Source organism: Corapipo altera, unplaced genomic scaffold (assembly GCF_003945725.1).
Source record: "Corapipo altera isolate COAL_440 unplaced genomic scaffold, ASM394572v1 64, whole genome shotgun sequence".
NCBI lineage: Eukaryota > Metazoa > Chordata > Aves > Passeriformes > Pipridae > Corapipo > Corapipo altera.
This window is the reverse complement of record NW_020884893.1, coordinates 2,669,615-2,687,548: the sequence shown is the minus strand read 5'-3', so window position 1 is coordinate 2,687,548 and position 17,934 is coordinate 2,669,615. Positions and strand designations below refer to the sequence as shown.

Genomic DNA, 17,934 nt, shown 5'->3' with positions numbered 1-17,934 from the left:
CCGGAGGAGCCCGAGGGCGGCGGGCGGCGCTGGGGCGCGCAGCACGCCGGGGCCCGCGAGCTGGCCGAGCTCTACTCGCCAGGTGAGGCGGCGCGGCCGCGCGGGAGCGCGGGCGGGGCCCTCGGGCCGGGCGCTCGGGGTGGCTCCCTCGGGCCCGGCTCTCCCCGGGGCACCGCTCTCCCCGGGGCACCGCGGTCCGTTCCGGCGCGGCCCCGGCAGCCCTGAGGGCGGGGATGGGCCGGGCCCTGCGGGGCTGGTCCCCGGGGCTGCCGCCCCCGGCCCAGCCCGGGCAGCGCGGGGCTCCCGGCGGGGCTGGGACCGGGCCGGGTGTGCGGCCCCGAGCGTTTCGAACCAGAAACGGCCCAGAACGGGGCGGGGGGAGGTGTTCTCTTTAAAAGCTGGCAAACAAAAAGCGAGGCTTTCCTTCTAAAAGCGGGTCTGGTCGCTGCACAAGGTAACGACAGAAGCTTTGGCTGAAGAACGTTTATTCAGGGAGCTGCTCTGAGGTCTCCAGGCCTGGCCCCTCAGAAAGGGGTGGAGGGATGCTGGAATTCCTGTTCTAGTCTTCCTGGAGCCTGGTACGCATCAAACAGGCTTCAGTTTGTCGTTCGAGTGCTTCCTGGATGACTATTCGATCATGCTGTGGAAAAGCTGCAAACTCCTTATAATTAAGCGTAATTTGTGTTTAGCTCACAGTGTGAGCAGTGCCGGGTGTTCCTGCCCTTCCCAGTGAATCCATTTGCAGGTGAGGAATTAGGAAAGGGAAGACACGTTTTCAGCTCTTTGTGGTTTCCAGCAGGTCAGCTGAGCTCAGCTCACACAAGGCAATTCCTGCACAAGTAGGTTCTTGCTCACACAGAGCCAAGGGATGATAAGGAAACCAAGGCCTTTGTTGGTTTGTCCAGCAAGTTGTTGGGGGCAAGTCTTCAGCTGGTTTTGGTCGCCTCCCATTTGCCTTGAGAAGGTGATGTGTGACATCTGGACACACAGTTCTGGTCCAGCTGAGTCTGGTTCCTGTTTTACACAAAAGCAATCCCTGACTTTGGCTCATGAGGAAAAGGTTTTCCTCCCCAAACAACTCACTGCCCTTATTGTTGGCTGTAGAGGGAGATTCCTGGGCAGTCTGTGAAGCAGCACATGTGCAGTGATATTGTGTCAGAAAGCTGTGAGGGTTTGTTGGATACACAAATTTTTTCTGGCATTACATAAATAATTTGCATAAACAATGTCAGAATATGTATTATGGAGGAAGCACATGATGTCCAACTTCTGAATTCATTAGAGCAGGGATTACATTTGATTGTGCAGAGTGACTATGACTGGAATATTTCCCTGATTTCTTTAAGCACACTCTTTGTGGCTTTGTCACCTCATTCCTTCAGGCAGGACACACTTCTAGATTTGAGTGCCCTTTAAACACAAGTATTGGTGCTGACTCAGCTCCTTGAGTGATTTGCCTTCCCAGTGCAGAGCTGAGGCTGTGTTTTTGGACTCAGGTATCTCCACAGCCATGCTGGGATCCCAATGTTCAGAGTACAGAAGTGTTTGCACACACTGAGCTCAGGGGACTTGCCATCAAGAAGCCTCATTTCCCGCAGCCAGCTAATTGTACCCACTTAGCTCCTCTAATCAGGGTGTGGTTTTCTTATGCAGGAAGCGAGTGTTAATTAACTCTTACTTTCATTACTCCAGGGATCTCTTTATAGAATCGCCCACATTGTCACCTGATGCTACTGTCAGATATGGCTGTTCCTGTGTCTTAATTTAATTTCACGATTCTCTCCTCTGCTACTGCAGAGGCTGTTAGTTTGTATACTCGGGGTCTTTCTAGAGCAAAACTGGCCTGTAAAAGTCTTTGTTCACTCTTTCAAATATTGCTTTGTAGGCACATTGGAGGTAATTCTGATCCTCCTTTTATGTTCCTACTTCCCTGTTTGTTGTATGGTACACTTGAGAGGGAGGACTTGATTTAGCATTTAGGAGGAGAAATTTGATCAGGCAGTAGGTCAGGAGGGAGGAGGAGTAGGACAGAAGCTCTTGTCCTGAACACATGCTAGGCCTGAGCGTGCCTGGGAGAGCACATGCACCTCACTCAGTGTTCCTTGGGTGTGGCTTTGCCTCGGCAGGAGTGGGGAAGGGGCTGCTCTGGGGAGCCCTGGGCAGGAGGAGGCTGTGCTGGGTGACCCTGAGCGTGTCAAGAGCTGACTGCAGCCCGGGGCCCTTCTGGCCACGGTGGCAGCTCAGATCTCCTGCCTGGCCTTGGGCATTAAAGGTCTGTTCCTGATTCCTTAATCCACATGGGCCTCACCCTGAGCGTCCCCTGCTCTTGGCCTCGGAGCCTCGTGAGGATCCAGCAGTGATGAACAGGCAGCAGCTTTCTGCTGCTAATCTGATATTCAAAGTGTTACTGTACTCTGATCTGCCTGTTCCCTTTCTATATTCATTAATGATTTTTTTATGGAGGTACAAAGTAGTACAGTAAGGTGCAGGAGAGAGTTTGTGCCAGTTCTTTCTCTTTGCTTATTCTGTCCTTTGTCATCTCAGAGTGGCTGAGAGTTCCCTCCCTTTGCCTGGGAGCGGGAAGGCAAAAACAAGGCAGCAGTTCAGTGAGAAGCTTCAGAGGGTACACTTGCAATGCTAGACAAGTCATTCCAGGGCCACCAAAATACAGGATGGTGCTTTTTCCTGTTAGTGCAACAGCTTTATTTAAAATCTCAGAGCTTGTAAATATTACAGATCACGAGGAGATTTAAATACGTCTGGGGCCAGAAATTTGTTCCCAGATTCAGCCATTCCAGCAACACTGAATATTGGATGAAATGCAAATTGAGAAAAGGAGGAACATTATGCCAGCAATCTCAGGGAGAAGGAAACTAGGACAATGTGAGATGATGTCTGATTTGTCCCTGTTATTTGGGCAAGGGCAGAGGGAAGTGGTTAGTGGCGGCTCAGGGAAGAGGGATGTCATTTAACAAAATGAGTGCACCTCCCATGGATAAATAAGTTTCTCTTTCAGTTCCCTGTCAGACAAATGGAGCGAGTCATCTAGGCAGTAGAATGGTCTGTCTGTATTATTTCAGACTCCAAAATGTCCTCTCAGATAAAAGTAAAACGTGCTTTTTTCCTTTTTTTTTTTTTTCCCAACAGGAAAGAGACTACAAGAATGGATCTCTGTCATCTTATGCTTCTCTCTGATCTGTTTCAATTTTTACAATCTCCTCTTTTATTTGCGACTGGAACACACGCCCTCGGTTATCGTTGGGATATGTAAGTAGGAACTGTTCACTGTCCCAAACAAGGCAAGACTGTTGGAATATGGGAAGCAAGTGTGGTGATCCTTTAGGTTTGACTTGCTGTTGGAAAGAGTCAGGGACAATTATTATGTGTGCAAGTGCAGAGCCCCCGAAACTGAGACCATCTGCAAAGTTTGTTACTGCTTTGTCTTTCATGTCAGTGGCTTCTTGGTATCTTAAAGGGGAAGTTTTTGACATAGCTGTGTAAGTTTGGTGGGTTTGGGTAGTCACTGCAAGTGTAAGGACTATTGAGAAGGAAAAGAGCTGTGAAGGTGGTCAGAGATGGAAACAAAACACACTAATTGACAAAAACATTTACAAGAACTTTTCAGAAAGCAAAAGCTTGAGAAATATTATAAAAGATGGTTAAGGCTTCAAACTGGCTTGATTCTGGGGGACTGCAAAGTGACCATGGGAATTTTGGAGAATTGTGCTTTCATGTCAGGATGTGACATTTGGCCTTTGTCCTCAGTGATGACTTTTTTCCAGCAATACAAGACAAGTTGCTGCTTTCTTGTGGTAATAAATGTGACTCTTGGTCTGTTATTACTTCATTGGGTGGGAAGTGAAGGCAGGCAAGCCCAGCAGCTCAGTCTCACCTCTGTGCCTTGGTCTGTAGAGGTGTTTACATTGGCAGGATCTCGGTGGGGCAGAGCTGCAGTGGGAGCTGATGATTCCCCCTTTTCCATGGAGAAGACGAAGAACCAGGGAAGGCTCTAGTTTGCTGCTGTACAGCTTTAGTGATAGAATCAAGAATTGCATGGAATTAGCTACAGGAAAAAACTGACTCAGAATGAGCAGCGTGTGAAAAGGGACCCACAACATTTGTTACATCAGTCAAAGCCTAACCCTAGGTACGACTTGAATATTCCTTAACACACAGAGCAAAAAAGATCAGTGTTTACACGAGTTTTGTGGCACAGGATGGTGTGCAGAAGCAGTTGCACACAGATTTTGTTGAGAAGAGGCAGAGAGGGCAGCGGAGCAGGCGGTGCTCACAGAGGCTGACTCGGTCTGTGGGCACTGCCCGGGCACTGCTGGTCCCTGGGTGGGAGGGGATGTGGGAAAAGGCAAGAGGGTTCAGTTTAGAAATCTGAAGGGTCATCTGTGCAATGCATACCTTTCATAGCTCTCTGGAAAACTTCTGCTATGGGAAGAGGGAGGGAATAGTATCCAAGCATTTCACCAGTGTCCTCCCATACTTGCAAAGAATACTGAATACAGTAGTAACTCTTGTGTTGGGTGTGTATAAACATTTACATGCTTTTGCATGAATTGCCTGGTTAGCTGAAAGCAGAACACATGGTGTCATTCCTTAGGGCACTGTCTGAGGTAGTTCAGCTGTTCATTCCTGTGCTTTAGAATAAAAACACATTTTTCTATAAACTGTGTGAGGTGTATGTTTTAGAAGAGAATGGTGCCTGTTTATAATCAGTGCTGTATATTGCTAATGAATTAAACAAACAAACAACCCCCCCATCCAAAACACAGCAGCAGGTTCAAGCAGTGGTATGTGATAGAAGCTATGAATTTCTCCCAGAGCTGGGAAGTGGCAGTTCCTGATGTCTGTGTAAAGGGGGCTGGGGGGAGCAGTGTCCTCCCACTGTGAATCACACCAGCCCTCTTGGCCTCGTTCAGTCTTGCCTGCTGTCAGCTGATGAGGTGGAGGTGTTGGGAGGAATGGAGAAGAACATGGCCTGTGAACTGCTCCTTGGTGACAAGGGCAGATGCAGACAAGAGAATGACCAATAATGGTTAACCTGTAGTGCAATCTATTTGTTGCTGGCTTTCATCTCAAAGTTAATGCTGATAAAAGCTTGAGTTCTCTGATATCCTGGTTACCAGTTTAACTGATAAAACAGCCAATTCAGTGATAGTATTATTTAAGTAGTAGTGAATGATTAAAGTATCGGAATCTGGATTCAGTGTAAATAAAATGGTGTGGAACTAACTGATAGTGTGTACAAAAATGAGTGCAATAAAGTAATAAGCACTGCAGGCTATCTTGTTTTGTTGTCTTCAGTACATTATTTCTTCAGGTGAAGTGTGAATTATGTAATTCACAGATTTTATTCGTTTGGGGGTTTTATATTAGGTTTTATTACTTTTTGTGAAGCTCATCTCCATGAAAGTCCTGATTCCTAAATCCTGCGGGTGGTACGGCGGGTACGATTGGGAACACTGAGTCACAAGCAGCTGAGGTGTGTTCCAGTGAGGGCCCTCCTCAAGCTTAGTTTGGAATATTGACCTTTGAGATGAGGTCACAAAATAAACATTCTGCTCATAAAGATGTAGCTCTGGATCGAGTTCACACCAGACCTTTGGAAACCTGAAAGGGATCAGTGATCCACTGGGATGGATCTGCTCTGCTGCACAGACCTGTCCACTGAATGCATTGTTGCCCCCCCCTTGTGTGCTCTTATGCAAATACATATCTTCTGTTAAGAAATGGAGTAGTTTGAACATTCTGCATCCTTCCACTTTGCCTAAACCCTGTATCTGTAATTAATTCTTTTTTCGTACTTTTAAAGGAACACTTAATTGTGGCATGAGTAATACCATGAATACTGTAATCCAGAGATTCTTGGGACAAAAAAGGTCTGATCCTGCTCTGGCTGGCAGGAAGTAGGTCCTTCCCTATGTGCTGTAGGAGGCAGGTCTGTGCTGCTGTGCTGAGTCACCCATGGCATCACTGAGGAAAGACCTTCATGGCCTTGATTAGAATGGCTCCTGCACTGGGGGGTTTCCTGCTGACTAAGGATGATCTTGCTGGAAAGGAAGAGGCATGGGAGTCTCTTGTCTTTCAGGCTGGTTTAGCAGTGATGAGACAACTTCCTTCCCTTCCTCATTGTCAAAAAAAAAAAAAAAAAGAGTGGGCAGAGGATGGATTTCTTTTGTTGCTTCTGTTAAATCCAGTCATGCCCTGTTCTGAATATCCTCAGCTGCTGAGCAGCCATGGAAATGTTCCTCTTTCTGCAAGCTGCCAGTCATGCAGATTTGAATTTGGTATTTTGTTGGCACTCACACACATGCACCCAGTAAACTGTGGGCAGCCCTGGCTGGGGGTGGGGAGTGATGGAAGTTCAACACCCCCATCTTTTCCCACTGCAGCAGGACACCCTCCCAGCAGTGCCACAGAACCAGAGCAGCCTCAACCACTCTAGTAGATGTTTGGTAGTGCCAGGGACAAGGCTGGCAAAGGTGTTATTGTTTGATAAGCAGAAAAGCCTCACCAAAACACATAAAATCAGGTTTGAAAACCCTTATACCTTCAGGTGAGTTTGTGGTGTCCAGCCTATTTTTCAATACACTTGAGTTGAGTATGTAGTTCATGTATTGATAGCATCTAGATAAAACATTTGGCAAGTTAAAACATGGATCCTGGTTTTCATTTCCTCTCCCTCTTGCCTTTGTATAGGGTTTTAAACTCTCTTTTCCAAGCTGATTGACTTGTTTCAGACATTTGACTTTTATGTGCTGGTACATTTGCTCATAACAGAGACTGTGCATTGCAGTCTTAAAAAAAAGAAAGCTAACTTTGTGTTGTAACCTCTTTATATTTGTAAGAACTGCCTCACATAGGACAGATATCTTTAGGAACATCTTGTGCCATGACACAAGGTACAATTAATTGCTGCTGACTTGAGAGCTAGGCATCGCTTTTTTTTTTTTTTAACTGATTTGAGGTCCACGTTCCTGCAGATGTTGTGGGTTAGGCAGAGAGAGCACACGGGAGGAAATCACTTAGTGAGCTTTCAAAATAGAAACTGGATCTCATAAAGGCCCAGCAGCTCTTTGTTCCAAGCTCAAGCAGCTCTGCAGGGCTGCACTTCATCAGCTGCATTGCAGAGCCAAAGGATGAGTGTGTAACACACGAGAGCCCTGGCACAGGTTGGAGTAAAACCACTCCAGACACATCAGTGCTGAATGAAGGGCGTGCTGGGCATGTGGGGCAGGTGTCCCCATCCTCTGCCTCACAGCTGTAACAATGTTGCTTCATTTTGGAGTTACTTTGTGCACTACAGTGAGTTTCCACTTGAAATTTTGTTTTAAAAGTGGTATGAAATTACATTGGTATGAAATTACACTGGAAGCCTCAGGTAGCAACAGAAAATGATCATTTACTTCAGTGTTGGTCCAAATAAGCCGATTCCTTGTCACCTGCTGTCCTACCCACCTGAAGTACCCATCAGTTACTTGGTAGCTGTAGGTAACTTTGTGTTTCCACCCTAAACTGTATCATCTCTTGCATGGAAACTCCACAAGTGGTTAAATGGGCAAAACTTGGATTCTGTGTTGCACTGTGTGCAAATGAATGTGTGTTGTGTTACAATGTTTGTCTCCTGTGGATCCTTTGGGCACTACTGGGGTGTTCTCTTGGGAGCCCCGGTCCAGCCCCCGTAAGGAGGAGAAGGAGGAGGCTGTTGATCGTGAAAGTGGAATTATGTGGTACAGTTGCTGGTTTGCACTCGGGCAGGTGATGTTGGCACCGGTTATCTGTTCTTCATGTCACTTGGATTAAGGGATGGACTTCCTGGCGTGCTGGCAGCTGTCAGGCAGGGCCGAGGGAGAGCTGAGCCCTTCTCCCCTGTGAGGCTCCTGCCCTGGTGCCGGAGGGACACTGGTGGCACGGCCCCTTCTCTGTGCCCACTGTGTGCACAGGGGACGTGCTGTTGCTCTCTCTGGCAGCAGCAGGGACAAAGACAGCTCTGTGTGCCTGCCCAGTTGTCAGAGGCTCTCTCCAAGTTACAGGGGACTTCGGCTGAGGATTTAAGAGCTGTAGGTCTCAGTGGTCCTGATCCACTCAGAAAACTGCCTCTTACACCTCAAACGCATGCACATGAGTTGGGTGTTGCCCTGCTGGAGTGCCTGGGCACAGGGCAGACCCTGAACAGAGCAGTGTGATGGTGGGTTACATCCAATGCCAGCCCAGTGTTCAGGTGCTGGGGCTCTGGGTACCAACCTGCAGGCACAGAACTATCCAGTGCTCCCAGGGACTGAGCTCACCTTGCTTCATTCCGGGAGTGTTTTAAAGGGATGAAACTGGAGGATTAGTTGATTAATCATACTAATGAAAGTGTTGGATTTTTTTTTTAGTGGGAGAAAATTTGCTCTTGATTTTCATTTTGTATCCATTGTTCTCTGTACCTTTAATCACCACCTTCTGGGATGACAGAAATGCTTTTTCTAGTAATGCATTTACAGGGAAAAGAAGTTCTCACAGTGGTACTTTTTCTTTAAGAACCTGAGGCCTTGGTAAAGTTGTCAGGACTTAGTCATTTAAATGTGCTTTACAAGCCCTCTGTCAGCTGTAGAAATAGCAGAAACAGCTTGCTTCATGCAAACACACTAAGGTTAAAGACATGAGAATAAAATTTGGCTGTTCTTATCATTAAGTTTATCAGGCAGTGATTCTTAGCCAAGCTGTGCTTTGGTAGAGTATTTGCTTTAGGAGTCACTGCTGTTCAGCTCCAGGGGAGTCTGTGCCCTAATTCCTTGGGGATCTCCTTTCCCTGGTAGTGTCCAAGCTGGCTCAGCCCCAAGGCCAGGTCAGGTCTGCTGCAGTCAGGGCTGAGCTGTGAGGTGTGGGGTGTGCTGCTCTCAGGGGGCATTGCTGGGACACAAGGATTACACAGCTCCCAGAGCAGGGATTCAGCACAAGGAGAAGCTCAGGCTCCGTGAGAAACGTGCCAGTCCTGCCAAGGGAGCTCCTGTGACATAGCACACACTTTTCCTGCCTCTGGAGAGGACTTGTTTGAAACTGCAGCTATAATGGGATAGAACTACTCTATATAATAATAATAATACATGTGCTATCCGAGCCCTTCTTGTATTTCACAGTTCAGCTGCATTTTCTGGTTACTGCACTGTGAGGTCCATTCTCACTGAATTCTTCTCACCTTTATTAGCCAAAATGATGAACTCTTCTTTTCTGCTTTCAAGCTGCTACACTTTATACTTGTTGGAACATCCAGATTTTATTTTCTTAGCCTTGTAATTTGCCATAGTATCAAGCCTCTGCCTTCTCTGTACTGAAAGCCACTACGTGGGGAAGGCAGATGACTAAGGCATTTTATTTTTATAAGCATGTAAGTGTTCACAGAGTTCAGAGCATTCTGAGTTGGAAGGGACCCACAAGGATCATCAAGTCCAACTCTTTAGTGAATGACCCATACAGGGATCAAACCCACAGCCTTAGCTTTGTTAGCACCATGCTGAACCAACTGAGCTAATGACAAACAACTGTCACTTTAGCATATTGATTTTTAGAAAACAAGATTTTTTTTCTGTGTAGAGTTAGCCACTCCCCTGACCCTTTAGTGCTGTAACATTCAACTCATTCATACAATCACTGATTAAAAATGACTATACTTCTCAGTGATGTTACACAACAGCATCAAGTTATTTAATAACACCTTATGCTGGTTTTTTTTCCTCTCCAGAGACTCTAACTGAATTTTTACAGTAAATATAAAACTTTATATGCTCTGCTGTAAGAACTCTGGGTTACAATTTGGTAATTATACCTGTGCAAAGCCAGCCTTACTCTCAGCTCGTAAAATTTCAGCTAAGTACATCTTTTTGTTGTAAACACGTAAAATAGCTTTGTCTCCTGAAGCCCTCATAGTGCAGTGCCTGCTCCCTGGGGCTCCTCCCGCTGGCCCAGGACCAGCCAGCCCACAGGAAGCGGTTTGTGCTCCCTGCAAGAGCAGCCCTTGGGTGAGGCTGCGAGTTGTTGTGTCTGAGTTTGACTCTCAAACAAGGAAGAGGTGGAGCGGGGCCTTTTCTGTGGCCCAAACCCCTGCAGGTTCCCTGGTTTCTGAGCAGGACAGAAGCAAGACAAAGCTGTCTTGTGTTAATGGTGTGTTTGGGGCAGTTGCTCTTCCAGTCCTGCGGCCAAGTGGTGACTGTGCTGAGTGCCAGGTCCTGCTCCAGCATGGCCCTGACCCAGAGGAGGGTCCCACTTCATCATGGCCCTGACCCAGAGGAGGCTCCTGTTCCATCGTGGTCTCTGAGCCTGGGGACAGGACATACCCCAAGTGTTATGATGCTGGTCATGTATAACCTCAGTACAGTTTTAGCTCTTCTATTATTACTCATCCTGCACAAGTGCAGAAGAGTGAGCAAGCCCTTCTGCAGCACAGCTAGAATGAGATTGCTAGTAGTTGGGTTTTTTCCAATTGCTGAAGTATAATGCATTGCTCCAGGCACCCTCCATTCTTCCCTCTTAGCTTTCTACCAGCTGACATCAAAGCAATATGTGAAACATCTATTGAACCAGTCAGTATTTTGCTTCAATTTCTGTTGCTGCTCCTGCAGGCGTTTCAGACTCTAATGGTGCAGCTGCTGGAGGCCATGAGGGCTAATGGGGACATTAGCTCAGCGAGAACGGTATTTTAGTTGTTGCAAAGAGAAGTGTTGTTTGGATATCTTCCCCTGAACCCAGGCTGCTTGCCCTTTCAGCTGCTGGGAGCAGATCTAAAAGCTATTGTGTCCCACCCGGTCTCACTGGAGCTTGCGTGTGTGGTCTGAAACAAAAGCAAATGTACACAATTTACTGCTTATAAAATAAGCTGTCTCCAGTACAATGAGGAGATACATAAAGAATGAAGTGTTTCCTGGTGTATTTAAGAGTTTGGGCCAACTGGATAATGGATTCAGCAGTGAGGGTTGATTTATGGTATGAAAAGAAAGCTTTCCGGGTAGCGGGTGCCACACTAATTGTGCATTTATTTCTTCTCCCTGTTGGAAAACAAAAGGTGAGGACTGCAGAGGTGAGGGATCAGCTAAGCAAAAGGTACCCACATGGAGTGGTCCATCTGTTCTGTACAAGATGGGCTAAACACAAAATCCTGCTATAGATTTAATGAAGATTGTTACTGTCCAAGTGGTCTGTTGTTAACTTCTTTTTCTTATTTGCCTGACTTTATGTTTATTCAGACTGGTTAGATCTCATATGGGTGCAAATATGTAAGTGAAAGGTAGATAAACAACTTGTAAAACAAGTATAAAATGTGACTAAGTCAGTAACAATGCTGTGTTTCTCTAACTGTCTCTCTCCTCATTGAAGTTGCAGGAGTTGTTACCGCTGACTTCTTATCAGGATTATTTCACTGGGGAGCAGATACCTGGGGATCTGTGGAGCTACCCATAGTTGGAAAGGTTTGAGATTGTTATTCTTAAGCTTGAAAAAGTTATGAAATACTTTCCTGAAGCGCTTCCAGTGTTCCCAGCTGAATTGGGCAGTTATAGGCTCTGTCTTCAGTCCTGCCAGTGTAACCAGCTCCACACCCCAGAGCCCTCCATGGAGCAGCACTGGGCAGTGCTGGGGCAGGGCTGTGTTTGCACCTGGCCTGGGTGACACGTGCAAGGTGACATTGCTCCATTTTATCACCTTGTTTGAGGTTTGCACACAGTTTTGCAATACCAGTGTTTGCAGACCTTCCCGAGGTTCTGTGGGAACCACAAGTGGAGGAACCTGGCTTGGGCACTGTAGATCCTCAAAAAACAATGTCCATAGATGTGGAGAGTTGTCCCTGCAGCTGAACTCCTAAAAACTCGTGAAACATGAGGGTGCTCCAGTAAGAATCCTTGCAGCATTCTGTTCTACTGCCCCTGTTGTAGATGTAGTAATATTAGAATGGTGATGACTGAAGATTTAATTAGAGATATATTATACACCTGCAGCTACAAATGCCACTTGCTTAGTGGAAGGTGCACTGGCTTCCATTGTAAGCAGTCATCTGTTTTCTTAATTAAATTTCTAAGTAGTTACCATTAATTACTTCTCACAGTGCAATATTAGAAGGATCATTTTTTAAAAAAAAAAAGGCATGTGGGCTATTCCTTGTAATTATTCAGAAATACATAAACTACCACAGCAGAATTCAGACTGTTAGTTTTGGTTTATTTTTGTTCACCTTCAATAGACTTAGTAGTCTTTGAATCCTGGTATCTCTGGACCATAGTTTACATTAAAAAAAAAGCTGGAGACTTTGCACTAAATGACCCTGAGTTCAAGCTGCTCAGGACACCTTTGCACAGGCTGTATGTGATGAATGTGGTAAAGGCAAATCAGTAAATGGTTTGACTGTCACACACAGTAAAGCAATTGCTCTGTCTCCTCTAGGACTGTGTGTTCTGATGTGATTTCTGTTCTTAGAGGTGACTTCTGTAGTCTGTTTGACTTCCATTGCCTTATCCAGTCACTTAACTTGCATTTATTCTGTTAGAGCTGGCATCTGTACCCCACACAAAAATGTTAGGTTGAATTTTAATATTTTAGTGGATTTTTCCTTGGTTGATGCTGCTTATTAAGGAAATTATATTTGTGATTTTCACGGGCTTATTTTGTCTGTGAAAGTAGGATGCTGATGCTTTGTTTTTGAGATCCAGAGACTACAGGTTCTAATTGAAAATTAAGAAGAATAAAACTGAAAACTATGAAAACCTGGATTTGGGAGCTGAATTGCTTCTCAAATGTAAATCAAATAATCTGAAGCGTTGTCATCACAAAAGTTTGATGCTGCTCACATGCTTTGTACTCTGGAATTCTCTTAATCTCAGTCATCACAGTAGAACGTATGAGAGGGGGTTTGGGGTTTGTTGGGGGGTTTCTTTGGTAATATTTTCTTTCCAAGACCAGTGTTGAGCCGTGGTGTCATTGCTTTTTCCAGGCTTTCATCCGACCCTTTAGGGAACATCACATTGACCCCACAGCAATTACCAGACATGATTTCATAGAGACCAATGGGGACAACTGCTTCATGACACTGGTCCCACTGGCCAACATGGCATACAAATTTGTTTCTTTTTCCCCAGGTAAGCTGTTACTTCTGACTTCTATGGATTTAGCATTGTTGCTATTTAGATGAATATTTGTCTGTGTGAAGGTAGGAGAAATCCATGACTGTGACATGACAAGGAAGAGCTGTTGGAAGCATGGAGCTCCTGGCAGGAGGGAGGGAAGCTTTTTTTCCTGCAGGTAGGGTGGCAGAAGGTGGCACAGAGAGGTTCTCTAGCTCAACAGAGGATAACTGGGGCTGAAGAGTTGTGCAAGTAAGCATTAGAAGTTATGCTAAATATTCTTTTTATAAGAAGGATCAAGCTGTGAGCATATAGGGAAACCTTTGTTCTAAAGTATGTAACATATAACAACAGTGCTTCATCTCTGTGCAGAAGCACTTTATGTGCAAACTAGAAGTCAAGAACTAAAGGATTAAATTCATTTTATAGATGGTCAACTCAGTTTGACTTCCTCTTTCTGGTGCATTCACAGATGTTGGCACTTCCCAGCCTGTCTTGTGACATTTGGGAATTGCTTATGGCTCACTGGCTCTTGTGACACTTCTGCCAAAGCAGCTTCGTTGAGGCCTTTGTTAGCTCCTGTGGCACCAGCCATTGTCCTAGTAGAAATTTGCCTTTTCATAACTGGTGTTTAAAGATGCACATCTTGTTTTGCAGAGGCATTATACGAGACATGTCCCTGGGAGTGTTACGTCTTCGCGCTCATCATCTTCATCACCATGACAAACCAGATCCACAAGTGGTCCCACACGTACTTTGGGCTCCCACGCTGGGTCATATTCCTGCAGGACTGGCACATTATCCTGCCCAGGAAGCACCACAGGATCCATCATGTGTCTCCACACGAGACCTACTTCTGCATCACCACTGGTACTGCCCTTGGGGTCGTGCTGCAGCCTCCCTTGAGTGCAGTTCACCTGCAGTAACTTAGTGCAGTAACTTAGGGGCAGCCTATTGAACTGGAAAAGGGCATGAAGTTAACTGATCTTACTGCACAGGCTCTTAGTAAAACTGGAGTTGGTTTTGTTGCATAAAAAATGGGGGAGGGGGAAGTTTTGTGATCAGCTAAAGGTAACTTGCAGCCTGAGGGAATAGTCAGTGGTGCTGAGATCCAATGGAGTGGAGTCTTGGTAAGCTCATGCCTGTAATGGGTTTTGTTCACTAAAGTCTTAAAGCTGCTGTTCCTTCAAGAGAGCATTTAATCTGCAACTGGTCTGGAATGCTCATTTCTAAAGCCAGGCTTCTGGATTTTCAGCATCCACTCATTCTGACTCAGGGTAGAGGAGTGGACAGGCTTTGCTGCCTTTCACTTCCTTTTATATCCGTGTTCAATATTATGCCCACTGGACAGGTAGGAATGCCCAGTGACCAGTGTTGCACAATGCTAAATAAGTTATCAGGTTAATCAGACAGCAGAAAATAAACCACTCTAGTTCTTCATTCTGTCATTGGCTTTGTCAAACAGTTCATGTGGGTTTTGAAACCTCTGCCAAAAAACAAATCTAGTTCTCGTTAGCAGAATGTCGTGTAGAAACATGATACAATTAAGAAGCCTGACTTGACAGATGATGACAAAAATCTTGCCACTCAAAGAGCTATTTTTTAGTCCTACTATGTCCTGAAAGTTAAACCTGACTGTTATTAGCAGTCTTGAACTAGTTGAACTTTAGATGCTATGACAAACTAATCCTCTTTTTCCTTTGCAATCCCTTAGGTTGGCTGAACTATCCATTAGAGAAGATAAGATTCTGGAGGTGTTTGGAGAACATCATCCAAGGACTTACTGGGGAGAAGCCAAGAGCAGATGACATGAAATGGGCTCAGAAAATCAAATAACTTTTGCCAGCCTTCTGCAATCCTTAACTTGTTGCCAATGTTGTTTTTAAAAGAAAAAAAAAAATAAAGCCATCAGCCAAATTCAAGACCTGCAAAGAAATAACAGACTCTAAAGCACAAACTAAAAAGTGCTAACACAGACTGCAATGAAAAGAACTAATTCTTAAAACAATACTTGAAATGAAGATGATTACTCTCACTGAGCACCTTTTTGTTTAGCCATGTCTGCTTACACATTAGAACGTGCTGTGTCCGTGAGCTGTCGGGCAGCCCGAGGGCAGGACAGTCACTCCAGTGGTACGTGGTGGTGTAGGAAACATGTGTTGTATCAACATTATTTAACACTTCCAAAATAGCTTGTTGCCTAAGTCCTATAGGGAGAGTGGTGACAAGGGTTTGTCACTCCGTGTTCGAGTCCAAGTGCTCTGCATGAGAGCAGTGTCAGGGCAGGGGGAGCCCAGAAAATCATGACTGTTCAATGCACTTTGTGACTGATCAACGTGCAGCTCTGTCTTCACTATCATGTTAAATCCAATTGATGTCATGTGGAACAGACTTTGAGAATCCTGCTCCTCCAGTGGGCCACGAATCCTCAAGTGTCTTCAGCTTCCCTTAAAATAAAATTGTTCTACTCTCCACGTGGAATTGAGCAAACCATTTCTACATAAGCCTTCAATTTAAGGAGCCTCTGAGGAGGGAGGGCACCCCGTACAACACCTGCTCGTGTGGAGTGCTCACTGATGAGTCTGCTATTAAGTGTTTCCTACCCTGACAATAAATGTTTAAACTAGTTCTAGCATTGGGCACACTGCAAATAGCTGTATTCAAGAGCTCAAGGTATCAAACTTGTAATGTTAGAAGGGAAATGTCAATGACTGGTGTTTTGTTCTTTTTTTTTTTAAGGTGCTTGCTTGTTTCTGTAAATAATATAAAGCCTTAATCTCTTCTGGTGTAATGGAATAATATTTTAATGTGATGTTTGAATGTATATAATATATTTATAACAAAGCAGTTGGATAATACTAATCATGTTTAAGTCTTGTTGCTGTTCTTCATTGCTACATTGTCAGCACTTAGTGCAGAATCTCAGTCATTGACTGCAAAACACTTCGTGCAGTTCCAGCCCCCTGAGACACCTGTCAGCCTGTTATGTCCTGTTTAGGTTGGAGTGAACATTTGTCAGTGTTGTAGGAGCCTGTGTTATACCACACTTCTACACCTTTCAAGAAGTGCAAGTAATTAAGTAATTCTGCTTTGGATGCGAAGGAGTAACTCCAACTGAGTGCTTAGAAACAACATCTCTTGCTGTGCACACAAAGCACTGCAGTGGATGGTATTTATACCATCTTGACAAAAGTTTATATTCATACCTGCTTCTATCTTGAGACTCCCATAATCCCTATTCTAACAGATCTGTGATCCTTAGTTGTCTGTCCCTCCTGCCCTCATCCTTTCTTCCCCTTTCCCTCACCCTCGACCCCAGTTTGAGTTAACTAAACCAGTGTGAAAGCCCAGGACAGAACTGGGTGGATGCTCAGGGCTCCTGTGTGAAACATACTGAAGCACTGGGTCCTCTGAGAGCTCATTTCACTGCAGATAGAAATGCCAAGTGAGCAGCAGTAGTGCAGTGGATGTAACAAATGGATTTGGGACACACAAATTACTAGAATTTGTCTGTCCAAAGTGCCATTAAAGGCAGTTGCAGCTGCCCAAACCTCTCTTGGCCTCTTGAGCCTTATTGGAAACAAATCTGAGCTACTCATGCTGGTGGCTGCTGGGACTATTTATCTGTTAATCTTGCTTAATTATGAAAAACTGGGACAGCAGTTAATCTCTGGATGCAGTTTTCCATGGGATGCTGTGCTGGGCTCCAGAGGCTGAGCTGGCTCCGTGACTCCTCACTCCTGACACAGCTCCCAGGTCCCCTGTTTCACCCATTTAAAGATGTGGATCCTTCCACAAAACCAATGTGGCAATTCTGGAGCAAAAGGCTACGTGGATCCTTCTTAACAGCTGCAAATCTGGCTTAAGATAAATTTGTCTTAAGTTGATTAGGAACAGATTAGAGCTGAAGCAGAATAAGGCACTCCAGTTAAACTCCACAGAGAGCATTTCAGTTTAAATGCTTTTAAAAGCTCTTTCATTTCAGTCTCACCTCCACAGAAAGCTGTGCTCAGGCTCCTGCTCTCTGCCCAGACTGCAGCTGCCCCTGGTGAGCGGGTGCTTGTGGTCACACAGGGCCTTGGAGGAGCAGGAGGGATTCCTTATGTGGATCTTGGGAGCTGGTGGGATTCCCTATGTGCATCCATGGCACTGCAGAGGCCCTATAGACAGAGCTGTTTGGGGGCACAGCTCCAAGGGGAAGTGTTGCACTGCAGTTAACTGAGGAAAATTACTGCAAAGAGCCTTAAAATCCCACTCAGGGATTTCTTAAGCCAGGACGGACTGAAGGTTTGTGTTTGCTTTGAGGTTCTTATGGATACAGGTCAGACTGCTCAGCTTTCTGAGGGCTCTCAGCTTCTTCCATTTTGTTCCATTTTGCTGCTGGGTTAATTATCCGTGTTCTCCCACCCACCTGTCTGCAGCCCTGACCTGTCTGCTGCCTCTGTGACATCCTGGGGACCAACACAGAGCCTGCTCGGAGCTGGCATTGCCTGGGAACAAGCAGGAGGCAGTGCTGGCACACACAGGGAAAGAGGGGACCCTGAGCAGCCTACAGACCAGAAGTGCAGGGACAGAAGTGTTCTTTCTGGCATGGTTTTGTTCTGCAGCGTATTAAAAAAGAAAAAAACCCCAAACCTCTTGAAGCAAGAGGGGGCTCTGGCTGCTCGGTGCCAAACCTGGTTATCCAGGTCCTCTAGTCCCCGTGCCCTGGTCAGCTCAGCTGGGCTGCCCTGTCCCCATCCAGCTCAGCTGGGCTGCCCTGTCCCCATCCAGCTCTGGGCTCTCCTGTCCCCATCCAGCTCTGGGCTGCCCTGTCCCCATCCAGCTCTGGGCT

General features: G+C 45.7%; 1 protein-coding gene across 1 annotated transcript in view; it reads left to right on the top strand.

Moving 5' to 3' along the window:
- The window catches only part of LOC113948428 (transmembrane protein 189-like), a 16,656-nt gene extending 694 nt beyond the window's left edge, over positions 1-15,962 (top strand). Inside the window, exons 2-7 of the mRNA XM_027646056.1 lie at positions 7-82; positions 3,148-3,267; positions 11,365-11,456; positions 12,971-13,115; positions 13,758-13,970; positions 14,815-15,962. Of these exons, the coding sequence (XP_027501857.1) occupies positions 7-82; positions 3,148-3,267; positions 11,365-11,456; positions 12,971-13,115; positions 13,758-13,970; positions 14,815-14,936 (768 nt within the window). The 3' untranslated portion in view covers positions 14,937-15,962. The remainder of the gene's footprint in view (positions 1-6; positions 83-3,147; positions 3,268-11,364; positions 11,457-12,970; positions 13,116-13,757; positions 13,971-14,814) is intronic.
- Positions 15,963-17,934: the final 1,972 nt, after the last annotated feature.